Source organism: Schistocerca piceifrons, chromosome X (genome assembly GCF_021461385.2).
Source record: "Schistocerca piceifrons isolate TAMUIC-IGC-003096 chromosome X, iqSchPice1.1, whole genome shotgun sequence".
NCBI classification, from domain to species: Eukaryota; Metazoa; Arthropoda; class Insecta; order Orthoptera; family Acrididae; genus Schistocerca; species Schistocerca piceifrons.
The window spans coordinates 250,203,883-250,217,083 of NC_060149.1; the positions used below are offsets into that span (position 1 = coordinate 250,203,883).

Here is a 13,201-nt window from a genome sequence, read left to right on the forward strand (position 1 = left end):
GTTGATTAGGTTGGCAAAAGGACATAAAATCAGCCTGATTTCCAGACTGTGTCAATGGTAACAAGCTGCCACTTGTGATCTAATGGCATCTTCTCATGTTGTATCATTCGTATGACCTAGTATCAATTGCAGAGTTTCCAACATTTTACATTCTTGCTTAGCCTAAAATGTAATGATTATTTATGAAGTGACCATGACCAGTGAGGTCATTGGGATTCACACTATACAGAACTTAGAGGCATGTGGTATGGATCATATCACTGATCATAACCCACTGTCAAGTCATTCATCAGTCTTGTTGATAAGCAGGCCCAGAATTAATTTAGATGTATTTGGATAGAGAAAGAATTGGATCACAGGCTCCATTTATGTCTATGTATTATAAAATTTGTTTTTAAATTGTCAGCTGAGAAAATTGATAAACTGAGAAACAATTTCATTACATTCACATTTTAAATAGTCAATTAAATGCCTTCATCTCTGTAGTTTACAACTATGAATAAAGCTAAATATTTTCTGCTCTGTTTCAGCTCTGCCACATTCCTGCTGGCTCCGAAAATATGTTTTCCTCTGCACAGCATGTGGAGGACTGTCTGTACTCTTGGGAATACTGTTTCTCACAGTATACTTCATGCTACGATCATACACTTCTTCACTGAATTACTTTGAGACTGTACCAACTTATGTACCAGCAACTATGGTAAGATGTAATTGAATGTGTATATAAATTTTTATCTGTCACATGGCTCCAGTTTGATCATAACATATGAGTGGAAGAATTTCACTAATAAATAAAATTTTAAACTAAAAAATAACGTATGAACACAGTTTGTAGAGACAATTTAGACTGAGGTGACAAAAGTCATGAGATACCTCCTATTATCATGATGGATTTCCTTTTGCCCAGTGTAGTGCAGCAGCTCAGTGTGTCATGGACTCAACAAGTTGTTGGAAGTTCCCTGCAGATATATTATGCCATGCAACCTCTACAGCCATACATAATTGTAAAAGTGTTGCCATTGCAGGATGATGTGCACAATGTGACCTCTCGATTATGTCCCATAAATGACTGATGGTATTCATGTTGGATGATCTGGGTGGTCAAACCATTCACTCAAATTGACCAGAATGTTCCCCAAACCGATCACAAACAATTGTGACCTGGTGACACGAAACTGTTGTTTGAGAATGTGAAGTCAATGAGTGACTGTGAATGGTCTCCAAGTAGACAAACATAATCATTTCCAGTCAATGATTCATTCAGTTGGACTAGAGGACGCAGTCCATTACATGTAAATACAGCCCAAACCATTATGGAGTCACCACCAGCTCATACAGTGCCTTGTTGGCAACTTGGGTCTGTGGTCAAGGGTCTGTACCACACTCAAACTGTACCATCAGTTCTTACCAACTGAAATTGGAACTCATCTGACCAGGCCATAGTTTTCAGTCATCAAGGGTCCAATGACATGGTCATGAACCGAGGTGGGGCAGTGCAGGAAATGTCATGTCGTGTCAGTTTTCTGCTGTCATAGCCCATTAATAGCAAATTTTGTCACATTGTCCTAACAGATAAGTTTGTCATATGTCCCACATTGATTTCTGTGGTTTTTTCACACAGTGTTGTGTGAATAACTGATAACTCTGTGAAAGTGCTGCTGCTCTTGGTCATTAAGTGAAGGCTGTTGGACTGTGTGTTGTCCATGGTCAGAGGTAATGCCTGAAATTTGGTATTCTTGGCACACAGTTGACACTGTGAATCTCAGAAAATTGAATTTCTTAATGAATACCAAAGTGGAATATCCCATCCATCTAGGTCCAATTACCATTCTGTGTTCAAAGTCTGCTAATTCCTGTTGCATGGCCATAATGACATGGGAAGCCTTTTCACATGAATTAGCTGAGTACAAATGACATCTCTGCCAATGCACTACCCTTTTATACCTTGTGTACATTACACTATCACCACCTGAATATGTACATGTCGCTATCCCATGAATTTTGTCACCTCAGCGTATGTTAGATACTTCAGTTCACAAAAAAATTTTTAAAAATTCAAATCTTGATTTTCTCAACAGTGTTGAATGTCCATGTTCATCTACAGTTCCATGGAAAACACATTTTGAGGAACAATTTTTGTAACTAGTGAACACACAATGTATTCACACCACATTCTGAGGTCCTGTTTTATTTAGTACTAATTCCACATGTCCTGGATTTTTATCATTTACCAAAACTAGTTACGCCTTTCCTTTTTGTTCTCATTTTATTTTGATAGTATGAGATCTGAGAGCAGTTCTTTTGACAAACATTACAAAATAAAGAAGAAGCATATTACAAAAGCATAGCATTTCACAGAATTATTTATTTGCAGCAACACAAGAATGTTAACACTTAAATATGTTCTGCTGGTGGGATTTTATTTGGAAAACATATTATAGTAAGCATTACTTATGTCTTGACAGCTGGATGTTCCCATATAACAGGAAAACGTATTAACTTGTTTTTCAAGTCTTCAGTTGCAATGAGATGCCTTCCTTGTATTTAACACTAACAAAAAGCAAATTACTCAATGCTTTAACATACATTTTCAAAAACTATGATGACAACTAAAGGAAAATTTTTATGGATAGCAAACTGAAGTGCTGCCAAAAGTATTATACTGCAATAACCAGTATAGTTGAGATTCTTCAGGTGGGACATCTCTCCATGTGAAAATGATTAAATAACATGAGAAAAGACAAAGAAACAGAATATAAGATGAGAAATTAAGTCTCAGAAACTTCTAGGTTATTATTTTTTGGTACATTTCGCAGATTGAACCTATAATCTGAAATACTGGCTACAGTTATGTTTCTTTATGCAAATGATTTAATTACTTTTTTGTTAGATAACCTAATGTTTTAGTAGTGGCTGCAAGTGTCCATGGCCAAAACATATAATTAAGATTGAGCTATTTTTTCATATGAACTGAGAATTTAGTGATAATTTATTTATACCATTTTTGTCACTTGATTATGATTAGTGGAAAGTACACACAGAAAGTGTGTATTGATTCAATCATACATCAATTTCTTGATGTTTATTTTTGTTGGTAGGTTCTTTCACTGTGGAGAACAATAATTCATTAAATTTTACGTGACTGGTTACATCACATTTAAAATAACAGGAATATCACTTCATGCATAATGCAATACAACTAAAACAAGCTTCCTCTCTTATTTCTTTCCAGCTCATTGTCACTGGATTAATTGTGATGTGTTTGGCAAGTAGGAAGAATCGTTACGAATACCTGGTAAGCAAAACACTGCACTGAAGTCCTTAAATGGCAGGGAACTTTTCCTCCTTAGCACCAGTTATTTGTATTAGAAACTCTTTAGAACTACTTAGCGAATATTATTAAGTGTACATAAAGGTACTTATAAATGTACATTATTTATATTGATCTGCCTAAAGCTGTGAGTGATTGCAAACATACAAATGGAGCATGTGCACATGCAGGCACATGCATGTATGCATGAGCACATTCACCCAAACCTAATTTGCATTATATGTGAGTGTACTGCATTCTGTATAAGAATGAAAGTTGGAAACTTTAGTTACATTGTTCAGCATTTTGTACCGGTCTTCCCATTACTAATATGTTTCACTAAAAGATGAGTAGTTGTCACCATAACATAATTTGTAATTGTTTGTATCCCATCCTGGTTTTCTGTTATTGTGACAATGTGTATGATTATAATTGTTTCATCAAGTCTTTTAACCACAAGAATTTCCTAGTGGAAAAAATGTGGCCTTTCAAATTCTGACAATTCTAAGAAAATCATGTCATTTCTGCTTCAGTTTAACAATAATAAACAGCTTCCATTATATTTGCAATGCTAGTGATGTGGATACATGAGTAGGTAACTAAAGAGGCTATTGCAGCAATTTATTGATGATGTAGGGAATGCACAAATAAGTGTAGCCACTATGTGAAGTACTGGTACTAATAAAAATATTTGTCTTTAAATGCTAATAATTAAATAACTGGGGAATCTCTCATTGTTGTCTTCATTTGTATTGTGAGCTACACACAGTATAAATTTAAATTCCAACTTTATGATACTACTGACAGGGGAACATGGCCTCATATTTTGTGGAGAAAAAAGTGCCCCTGCAAGATATCAGCCCCGAGCAGTTGACCCCATGCAAAAAGTTGGGCCATAGTTTTGATACTATGTAGTTATGATGTGTAGTTATCATGGCTGTCAGCGCTGTATGTGCAGTGTGATGCATGTGTGGTGTGATTTTTATGTTTATAAACTTTGTGCTGTTAAAACAATTTTTGCGCTAGCTTCCAGGAGTGCAGAATTCCTATTATGTTTCCTATGTTCTGTTTATTCTCAGGCCTATAAGTTTTATGTTTTGTGTACACTCTTTCTTCAACAAAGAATTATCATTGTCTTGGGTCATTTTAATTATGGTAAACAGAGCAGTTTTGTTCATTCCTGACTAGCACATATATCTGCATTCATGATGCTCACGAGTTTCACTGTTTTGTCCAGTTTCAACAATGAACAAAGTTATTATTACTTCAGAATGAAGGTGTCATTTGTACAAATTAATCATAACTCTATGTGAGATTTACAGTTGGATTGGCAGGATCACAGCTCAATGGCTAAAGTGATGACCCCAAAATGATCTGCCTGCATAATGCATGAATTTGACATGTTACTATCAAAGGTAATTTGTGAGATGATGGAATGCTTGGTAGTGATGAATCCCCCTGTGTTAAGACACACAGCATGATTGCTGCCCTTCTGGTCTCACAATCCAGGCCTCTGATTCACACAAGTTGAAACTAGCTTCTTCTACTTGGGTATCACTGCGGAGTCTGTGAAGTTCACATTGGTCATAAGTCAACTCGACCACTGCTATGTCACTGAGGTGCAGGATGTAATTACCACACCACCTGAAAGCAATTCATATGACTGGTTGAAGACATAGTTGATCAGAAAGTATCAGCTTCACTAGAAGAATGCCTCCATCAGGTTTTAACACAAGAGGGCGTTGTGGACCACAAACCATCCCAGTACCTGCAGTACCTGCAGAGTAAGATCAATGCTGGTACAGATCCAGACAGCCTGCTATGAACTACACTCCTGGAAATTGAAATAAGAACACCGTGAATTCATTGTCCCAGGAAGGGGAAACTTTATTGACACATTCCTGGGGTCAGATACATCACATGATCACACTGACAGAACCACAGGCACATAGACATAGGCAACAGAGCATGCACAATGTCGGCACTAGTACAGTGTATATCCACCTTTCGCAGCAATGCAGGCTGCTATTCTCCCATGGAGACGATCGTAGAGATGCTGGATGCAGTCCTGTGGAACGGCTTGCCATGCCATTTCCACCTGGCGCCTCAGTTGGACCAGCGTTCGTGCTGGACGTGCAGACCGCGTGAGACGACGCTTCATCCATTCCCAAACATGCTCAATGGGGGACAGATCCGGAGATCTTGCTGGCCAGGGTAGTTGACTTACACCTTCTAGAGCACGTTGGGTGGCACGGGATACATGCGGACGTGCATTGTCCTGTTGGAACAGCAAGTTCCCTTGCCGGTCTAGGAATGGTAGAACGATGGGTTCGATGACGGTTTGGACGTACCGTGCACTATTCAGTGTCCCCTCGACGATCACCAGTGGTGTACGGCCAGTGTAGGAGATCGCTCCCCACACCATGATGCCGGGTGTTGGCCCTGTGTGCCTCGGTCGTATGCAGTCCTGATTGTGGCGCTCACCTGCACGGCGCCAAACATGCATACGACCATCATTGGCACCAAGGCAGAAGCGACTCTCATCGCTGAAGACGACACGTCTCCATTCGTCCCTCCATTCACGCCTGTCGCGACACCACTGGAGGCGGGCTGCATGATGTTGGGGCGTGAGTGGAAGACGGCCTAACGGTGTGCAGGACCGTAGCCCAGCTTCATGGAGACGGTTGCGAATGGTCCTTGCCGATACCCCAGGAGCAACAGTGTCCCTAATTTGGTGGGAAGTGGCGGTGCGGTCCCCTACGGCACTGCGTAGGATCCTACGGTCTTGGCATGCATCCGTGCGTCGCTGCGGTCCGGTTCCAGGTCGACGGGCATGTGCACCTTCCCCCGACCACTGGCGACAACATCGATGTATTGTGGAGACCTCACGCCCCACGTGTTGAGCAATTCGGCGGTACGTCCACCCGGCCTCCCGCATGCCCACTATACGCCCTCGCTCAAAGTCCGTCAACTGCACATACGGTTCACGTCCACGCTGTCGCGGCATGCTACCAGTGTTAAAGACTGCGATGGAGCTCCGTATGCCACGGCAAACTGGCTGACACTGACGGCGGCGGTGCACAAATGCTGCGCAGCTAGCGCCATTCGACGGCCAACACCGCGGTTCCTGGTGTGTCCACTGTGCCGTGCGTGTGATCATTGCTTGTACAGCCCTCTCGCAGTGTCCGGAGCAAGTATGGTGGGTCTGACACACCGGTGTCTATGTGTTCTTTTTTCCATTTCCAGGAGTGTATTTGGAGTATCTGTTTGCTGTCTCCAATTAAGGGGATTATAGCATCTGAGTTAGATATCTCTCCAGATGCAGTGGTGGACCTGGTGGATAAAGTACAAGATGCTATGTCTGCGGCGCCCATCAATATGGTAACCATACAGTGCACAAGCACATGAACAACTGCATCGTGTGTAGACTATGATGCACTGACAGCTAAAGTGGACGTGTTGACCCAGCACATGAGTCAATAATTATCTCAGTGTGATGCAAGTAGTGATCGAGGCTGGCCAAGTCACTGAGGATGCTCCACCACTTCTGCACCAGTGACTAAACCACAACAAGAAATTTGTTGGTATCATAGTAAATCTGGAAAACAGGTGTGCCACTGTATGTAGGTACTTCATCTGATCTATGCTGCAGCATCTGTTCAAAACTGCCCAACGGACAGGTTTGAAATATTTAGTGGACACAGGGTCCAATCTGTGCATCTGCTCCTGTACGCCTGTGTACCATGATACGCCGTTGTAAGCAGCCAATGTCGTTCTGACTAACTGTTATCAACAGTTTCTCCATAGCAACATATGGCATGCAGTGTTGTTAATTGCATTTGGTTCAAAGAAGTGTGGTCCATGGCAGCTTTATGGTGATTACAGAGCATTCAATGCCCATACAGTGCCAGATTGAGACCCGGTGCCATTACTCTGCAACTACAACCATGTAATGAGTGGCACCTGCCTGTACAGTGTGCACCAAGGCCTACATACAAATATTCTGAAGACAGCCATAACAACCTTGTTCAGCCTATTTGAGAGCTAGTTAATGATATTTTACCTCCAGAAAGTCATGCAAACTTGGGAGAGATCCATCAGTTCTATGTTACAAGGGCTCTCCTTTTGTTTCGCCTACTTAGATGACATGCTGATATTTTCAGTCTCACTAGAACAGCACTGTCAACATATTGTTGAGGTATTCAGGTGGCTAGAACAGTATGAGGTGGTACTGAACATGATAAAATGATCTTCAGTCAACCGCAAGTGGACTTTCCTGGCCATCATATTTTCCCGTCTGGCTCCTTGCCACTACCTCACAAAGTGAAAGCCATCCACCAGATCTCTTGGCCAACCACAGTCAAAGAATTACAGTATTTTCTCAGAATTCTGCATTTTCACTGCTGCCACGTGCTATACCGACCCAGATCTGGAGGGGTGGGGGGGGAGGGGCGGGGGGGGTGGGGGGTGGGGCACAAACGAAGGTATCTGCTCTGGGCAGCAATTTCAGGGGGTGCCAAATTAATATTCTTGAAGAAAAAAAAACCTTTTTTTGCAAAGCGCCTAGCATCTAGCACATGTTGGTCTATCAGTTGTTCATACGATATTCAAATGCATCCATATTGGATTTTGAACATCTGTGAACACATTCTAAGTTACTATCTGTACAGATCATAAGTTGATTTTTGAATTTGTGCATAGTTTATGTGACATCTCTGCCAAGGGAATCCCCATAGCATCTAGAAATAAAAACTTTCCTACAGACAAAAGGGGTCAGGTCTGTAGGACCTGAGCTGAATAAACCTGCATGGGTGAATGCTAATCACTGTTTGTTTATGTGGTTGATTGGGTATGAGAATGATCAACATTGCTATAATTACTAGCGAAATCCGTAGATTCAGACTACTGAATGGAAATTTTAAGATTTAAGAAAGATTACATATGAAATGAAATTTTGACAGAAAATTTTTGCCAGATTGCTACTCTACTAGGCCCCAGTTATACAGTCCATGGTTAGCAGCCACTTAAGTTCTATTCTCAGAATAGCATGGAAATGTGTTGTATGAACACACATTTAAAAAAATGGAGAATAAATGCAGGATAACTAAACTGGTGATTCTGGCAGGGTTAGTGAAGCTAACCAGAGAATAAGTTTTGACAATGGCGGGAATATTACAGAATCACACAAATTGTATGGAAGAATTATGACAATTCCAAATTTATATAAAATTTTGTACTACTACTTTTTGATCTCATGCTTGATAAACTGGAGCATATGAATGAAATCTGAAACTGTTTCCTAACATAAAACTTTTTGCTTGTAATAGGTCTATTAAGCATTTGATATTGGTACTTCATGAATTATATTCTATCATGTTATTTATGTAAATACGGTAGATAAAAATGACCATTTCTTCTGAAACAGTTTCACTTATTTGGCATGTGTTACAATTGCTGCAATATTAGAAAGGCCTACTTCATTTTATCTAGCAACACTGAGAAAATAGACATAATCAAATTGAGAAACCACACCAGTCTTGGGTACTATCTGTATTAACAGCTTTTTCAGTATTAGACAATGAGATTTTGATTTTTCATGTAGAAAAGTGTTTGACAAATGTTGATGAGATAAGAGGTTCTTTCACAGAAAGGAAAGCATGCTGTATAAAGCTGTAGCAAGATTACAGAGAGAGAAAATGCTGGGACATAAGGATTGAAAAAAATGTCTACTGCCTTACCTGTCTCTTGTCTTTGCTGATTTAATCTTTCCTATGAGGGTTTCCAGGAAGTAATACACTGCATTTTTTTCTCACCCAAAAACGATGCTAGAAATGCAAAACATTATGTATGTCTTATTTAAAGTCTCCTGAATGAGCGGACCAAGTTTTCATCACTACTGACAAATAGTGTAGCTGCTACAGTTTCAAAATGGCATCTGTAGGTGATGTATGTTACAAGCAATGTGCCGTCATTAAAGTTCTCACTGCAGAGAAGGAAACTGTGGGGAATATTCACAAACACTTGTGCAAAATCTATGGAGCATCTGCTGTTGACAGAAGTACGGTTAGTCACTGGGCATGAGCTTGAGATCATCAGAAGGCAGTTTGTCGGAGCCCCACAATTTGCAATGGTTGGGGAGACCATCCACGTCCATCACACCTGACATATTGCTGCAAATCCTTGGGCTTCCACTTGCTTTGGCCATTAATGGTTGCCATTTGTGGAAGACATTTTGAGGATGATGAGGAGGTGATTCACACAGTGAAGCACAGGCTCCAACACCAGGACAAGGATTGGTACTGACAAGGCATAGATGCCCTTGTTTTGCGCTCGAGAAAGGCTATAGAATGGGAAGGAGATTACGTGGAAAAATTGAATGTGTAGATAAAACATCATTCTTTCATATGTGTAATTCTCATTACTGTTGAAGAAAAAAAATCCGTTCATTACATTGTGGGCAACACTCATATACTAAATTTTATGGCACTCAAAACAGAAAGTTGTTAGCTAACAGCCAATAAAGAAAGCAAAGTTTCTGAAGATTTATTACTCTCCTGGTTACAAATAATCCCACCCAGTATTAATTATTAGTTTTTTTTAAGGGGGTTACAATGTCAGACCAATCAATGGGAGCAGGAGAGGCACTATAGGACATTTTAATTTCCACTGTCCTGAATATAGGTTTCATGGCTTCCGTTACAAAATATACATGCTTGAATTCCACAGAGTGAAATACAGTGATGTGAGATAGAAGAATGTTGTGTGAAGAGGCATGGCACTGCACTTTGGCACACTTAAGACCAAATAACATCTTCCATTTTCTTGAACATATATGTTTTATGCATCAAACTCTTCAGGAAGAAGTGGGCTACAAAGTGAACATATTTTTGAAAAATCAAATTTTTGTTAAATTTTGATGTCCTATCTCAAACACTCGAGGGGAAAGGGGGGAGGGGGGGGATGCCACTATCAAGTTTTTGCCCTGTTCTGAAATATACTAGATCTGGGGCTGCTGTCACATGCAACAAAAATGTAAGAACATGTAACAATAGTGCTCACATGTCATAAATCCAAAGGAAACACAGCAATTTCATGGACAGACCACATGACTGCTGTATTCCTAATTACTAATGAACATGCTTTATGGAATGATTCACAGTTATTTCACTATTAAGAGTTACCAACACTAATACTATTTTACATGGAAATTGTTGGTGATCAAATATTATTAAGCAACATGAATAAAAACATTTTTACGAATTTTCTATGTCAATAACTTGCCGCAGCTAAGAAAGTAATCTCATATAGCCTTTGAAAACTGGATTATCCACACCGAATATTCACTATTATAACTATTAGGAGGCAAAACCACAACCTAATGGTCTGTCTCTTCGTAACAGTTTATGTTGAACTGAGCTTTGTAAAGTCTGCAAATAGTACACTAGAAAATGATGGACTATATCAAAGCTCACATCATACAAAGTAAGACAGACACTGATCCTGGTGTTATCCTAGATTGTTATAAAATTATATTTACCATATGCTTGTTACATAAGTACTGCCAGTTGTGTCTGTAAAACAGCCTGGGAAATAATGTACAAAGACTGTAGGAAAAGCAATATCATAAACACAACAGCGCAGTACTAAAAGCAAATGATGAAATAATAAATGGCCTGAAAGAAAGTTGTAAGAAATTCATACAAAAGTGCAGTATAATGGGCACAAATTAAGTACATGACTTCACACCCAATTTTGAAATTTTTTTGGAGTCGTTAGTCTTCTGATTGGTTTGATGCAGCCTGTGAGGGATTCCAATCCTTCACTAATCTCTTGATATCAGGCTAACACTTGCACCCTATGTCCTCAATTATTTGTTGGATGTATTCAAATCTCTGTCTTCCCCTACAGTTTTTACCCTCTACAGCTCCCTCTAGTACCATGAAGGTTATTTCCTGATGTTGTAATACATGTCCTGCTGATGTGTCCCTTATTCTTGTCAATGTTTTCCATATGTTCCTTCCTTCACTGATTCTGTGAAGAACCTCCTCATTCTTTATTTTATCAGCCCACCTAATTCTCAACAGTCCACTCTAGCACCACATCTCAAATCCTTTGAATTTCTCCTGTTCTGGTTTTCCCACTGCCCATAGTTCTCTACCATACAATTCTGTGCTCCAAATGTACATCCTCAGAAATTTCTTCCTCAATATTTGATACCAGTAGATTTCTCTTGGCCAGGTATGCTCTCTTTGCCTGTACTAATCTGCTTCCTATGTCTTCCTTGTTTTGTCTGTGTTGGTTAATTTTGGTTCCAAGATAGCAGAATTCCTTAACTTCTTCTACTTCATGATCATCAATTTTGATGTTAAGGCTGTTGTACAGAAGAAACGTTGAGCCTCCTTCTCATCTCAACGATTTTTTATGTGTGGGCCTGAAGAAAAAGAAGGGACAACAGTAGGTAGTGTCAGGTGTCTCCTCTCTCCTGTCTCAAGGCAGACTCCAATGGATTCTCAGTCAGGTAACAGCACTAATAGAATGAAAAAGCAAGAGGAAGGCATCTCGTTCTTTCATCAAAACATAAGGGGCCTCTTAAACGAAACAGATCAACTCCTTATTAACATTAGTGAAAAGGACAGTATAAATAATGCCCAGATTTTGTGCTTAACTGAGCACCATGTTACTGATAAATGTGCCTTGCCATCTATAGTAAGTTATACTTTAGTAACATACTACTGTAGGGAAAGTAAAGATAAAGGTGGAGTAGCAATTTATGTTAAGGATAGTGTAGCATACAAAGCTATAGATATTAAGAAATATTGTGTGGAACAACAATTTGAGGCATGTGCCACAGAAATAACAACTAAATTATACCCAATAATAGTGTTGGCTGTCTACAGGGCTCCTTCAGGTGACATAAAAACTTTTCTGAATTCAATGGAGCTCCTACTGTCATGGTTACTTTCAAAAGAGAAGGATATTGTAGTATTAGGTGATTTCAATATAAACTTTTTGACAGAAAATAAGAATAAAATAGACTTTGAGATTGTGATGATCTTACACAATCTTACATCAGTAATAAACTTCCCAACAAGAATTACATCCGAGTGCCAAACTATGATAGACAACATTTTTTTAGATGTAAATAGACATCAGAATTATATTGTCAGGCAGGTTATAAGTGGGCTTTCAGATCATGATGGACAAATTCTCACTATTTATGACGTTAATCTGTTCAAAAAAGAATTTCCTCGGTGGAAATTCATAAGAGTAATTAATGAAGAGGTGAAAGGAACTTTCAACCACAGGTTGCAGCAAATGGATTGGTCTTTAGTATATAGCCATGATGATGACGATACTAAATTTAACTGTTTTATAAATGAATTCTGTGCTCTTTTTGAAGAAATATTTCCCAAGAACTGGGTCAGAAACAGGGCATCCAATTCTGTAAGCAAGCCTTGGATTACAAAAGGTATAAAACAGTCATGTAAAACCAAAAGGGAAACTTATGCTGCAATAAGATTCTGTAAAGATGTAGAAAAATGGGAACACTATAGAATATACTGTAAAATTTTGAAGAAACTAATACAGAAATCAAAAGCCCTTTATTATGAGAAGAAAATAGATAATTCTAATAATAAAATAAAAGCAATTTGGAGCATTGTAAAAAAAGAAACAGGAAGAGATACAACAAGTAAAGAAGATATAAATAATATCAGATATGAAGGTATCCTAGTAGATAACCCCAAAATGGTGGGTGAGATTTTTAATAAACACTTCCTATCAGTAACTCAACAGATTGGTTGCAAGCCCGATGTTGATGAAGCTGTAACTCTTTGTCAAGCCGTATATTCAAACACAATTTCAGAAATGCACCTTAATCCTGTCACTGTA

General features: G+C 39.2%; 1 protein-coding gene across 2 annotated transcripts in view; it reads left to right on the forward strand.

Annotated features, from left to right (window-relative positions):
* The window catches only part of LOC124723079, a 178,968-nt gene that overhangs the window by 109,797 nt on the left and 55,970 nt on the right, over window positions 1-13,201 (forward strand). For both annotated transcript variants that reach the window (XM_047248255.1, XM_047248256.1), the window contains exons 2-3: window positions 531-700; window positions 3,233-3,295. In XM_047248255.1, the coding sequence (XP_047104211.1) occupies window positions 531-700; window positions 3,233-3,295 (233 nt within the window). The remainder of the gene's footprint in view (window positions 1-530; window positions 701-3,232; window positions 3,296-13,201) is intronic.